This window comes from Sprattus sprattus (genome assembly GCF_963457725.1).
Source record: "Sprattus sprattus genome assembly, chromosome: 12".
NCBI lineage: Eukaryota > Metazoa > Chordata > Actinopteri > Clupeiformes > Clupeidae > Sprattus > Sprattus sprattus.
In genome coordinates, this window is record NC_137910.1 from 2,808,599 (window position 1) to 2,811,098 (window position 2,500).

At 45.8% G+C, this 2,500-nt stretch overlaps 1 protein-coding gene across 1 annotated transcript in view; it reads left to right on the plus strand.

The window, feature by feature from the left end:
* The window catches only part of cdh23 (cadherin-related 23), a gene marked incomplete at both ends in the record, with an annotated part of 283,012 nt that overhangs the window by 184,881 nt on the left and 95,631 nt on the right, over nt 1-2,500 (plus strand). Inside the window, 2 exon segments of the mRNA XM_080848547.1 lie at nt 1-6; nt 1,672-1,909. The exon segment at nt 1-6 is cut by the window's left edge and continues 59 nt beyond it. Coding sequence (XP_080704673.1) covers nt 1-6; nt 1,672-1,909 — 244 coding nt within the window.

Consider the following 2,500-nt stretch of genomic DNA (forward strand, 5'->3'; position numbering starts at 1 on the left):
AGACCAGTAAGGATGCCCTGCAGATTCACTCATATAAAGAGAGACAGAGATAGAGAGGGGGGGGGAGCGAAAGAGGAGAGAGCAAGAAAGAGATAACTCACTTTTCACGCTTAAACATTTAGTTTAAATTGTTTCGCATTGCATTAAACTGTTTGAACTAGTCCCATTTCTCCACTCACAACGTCTCAGCTGACATCACTTCACGTCCTGCTATGGTATTTCACGATATCAGAAAAAGGCATATTTTAAATCAAAGTGAGCACATTTTAGGATAGCTGTACCCTCTGTTTTGTCCTTGGAGTTCACCTCACACGGCACGTAAGATACCAAATCTATTCATATTTTAGGGGAGACAGAGGAAATAAGGTAACACTCCTTAAGATTCTACAGGACTGTAAAAGATTTCAGGCAAAGGACATTTTGACTTCTAAGAACTTTCCAGGTTATTGAAACCTTCATAGTTTTTGATGGTATTTTGTCCCTCACTGTCTGATCTGTCCTTCATCTTTTGGTTACTCTAGTAATGTGTTGCATCCTAGCCTCCTGATTGGCTGTGTTGCATCCTAGCCTCCTGATTGGCTGTGTTTCAGTTTCAGTTTCAGTTTGTTTATTTGATGAAGAGGGACAGTGTACATTAATAAACATTAAAATGTAAATGCACCCAATTATAGCCAAAAGGCTAGTTTCCATCGGCAGTCCCCCTGCCAGAGTGAAAATTGCTAAACAACTTAATAAATGCATTAGCATATATATCAGACATAACATTGGCAAAACATTTAAAATAAAATAAGATAAAATAAAATAAAATAAAATAAAATAAAATAAAATAAAATAAAATAAAATAAAATAAAATAAAATAAAATAAAATAAAATAAAATAAAATAAAATAAAATAAAATAAAATAAAATAAAATAAAATACATTGGCTGTGTTTCCCGTCTCTCGTCCTGCCCTCAGGTTCTCATTGGCTGTGTTGCATTCTAGCCTCCTGATTGGCTGTGCTGCATCCTAGCCTCCTGATTGGCTGTGTTGCATCCTAGCCTCCTGATTGGCTGTGTTGCATCCTAGCCTCCTGATTGGCTGTGCTGCATCCTAGCCACCTGATTGGCTGTGTTGCATTCTAGCCTCCTGATTGGCTGTGCTGCATCCTAGCCTCCTGATTGGCTGTGTTGCATCCTAGCCTCCTGATTGGCTGTGTTGCATCCTAGCCTCCTGATTGGCTGTGCTGCATCCTAGCCACCTGATTGGCTGTGTTGCATCCTAGCCTCCTGATTGGCTGTGTTGCATCCTAGCCACCTGATTGGCTGTGTTGCATCCTAGCCTCCTGATTGGCTGTGTTGCATCCTAGCCTCCTGATTGGCTGTGTTGCATCCTAGCCTCCTGATTGGCTGTGTTGCATCCTAGCCTCCTGATTGGCTGTGTTGCATCCTAGCCTCCTGATTGGCTGTGTTGCATCCTAGCCTCCTGATTAGCTGTGTTGCATCCTAGCCTCCTGATTGGCTGTGCTGCCTCCTAGCCACCTGATTGGCTGTGCTGCATCCTAGCCACCTGATTGGCAGTGTTGCATCCTAGCCACCTGATTGGCTGTGCTGCATCCTAGCCACCTGATTGGCTGTGTTGCATCCTAGCCTTCTGATATGGCTGTGTTTCCCCTCCCTCCTCCCGCCCTCAGGTTCTCATTGGACGCGGTGACGGGGTGGGTGGTGCTGAAGGCGCGCCTGGACTTCGAGCTGATGCGGCGCTTCACGCTGACGGTGCTGGCCAAGGACGGGGGCGGCGAGGAGACGACAGGCCGCCTGCGCATCAACGTGATGGACGTCAACGACAACGCGCCCGTCTTCCAGAAGGACTCCTACATGGGCTCACTCAGGGAGAATGAGCAGGGGCCACAGCAGATGGCCAGAGTCAGGGTGAGATAAACACACACACACACACACACACACACACACACACACACACACACACACACACACACACACAGACACACACACAGACACACACACAGACACACACACAGACACACACACACACACACACACACACACACACACACACACACAGACACAGACACAGACACAGACACACACACACACACACACACACACACACACACACAGACACAGACACAGACACACACACACACTCTCCCTTCAAAAGCTCCAACAGCTGTCTGCTCTCACCTATTATACACACACATGTGTGTACCTATACTAACACACTGGCACTTACAGTATATATATAAACACACTGAGCCTTATAAACCATTACCTGGCCATCATCAGGGGCCACAGAGGGTGGCCTGAGGGTTTTGGGCTGAACCCCTAAATATGTTGTCTTTAAAAACCTTGTAAATGTTGTTCTCCATTATCAATGCCAGTCTATGGGTAACCTAAGGTGATGTCCATGCCCCATATGTGTGTGAACTGGCATACAAGTCTCTTCATGTTGGCAAGCAGTGTGGATGAATGGATGGGGTAGTGTTCATGTGAGTCAGACAGACC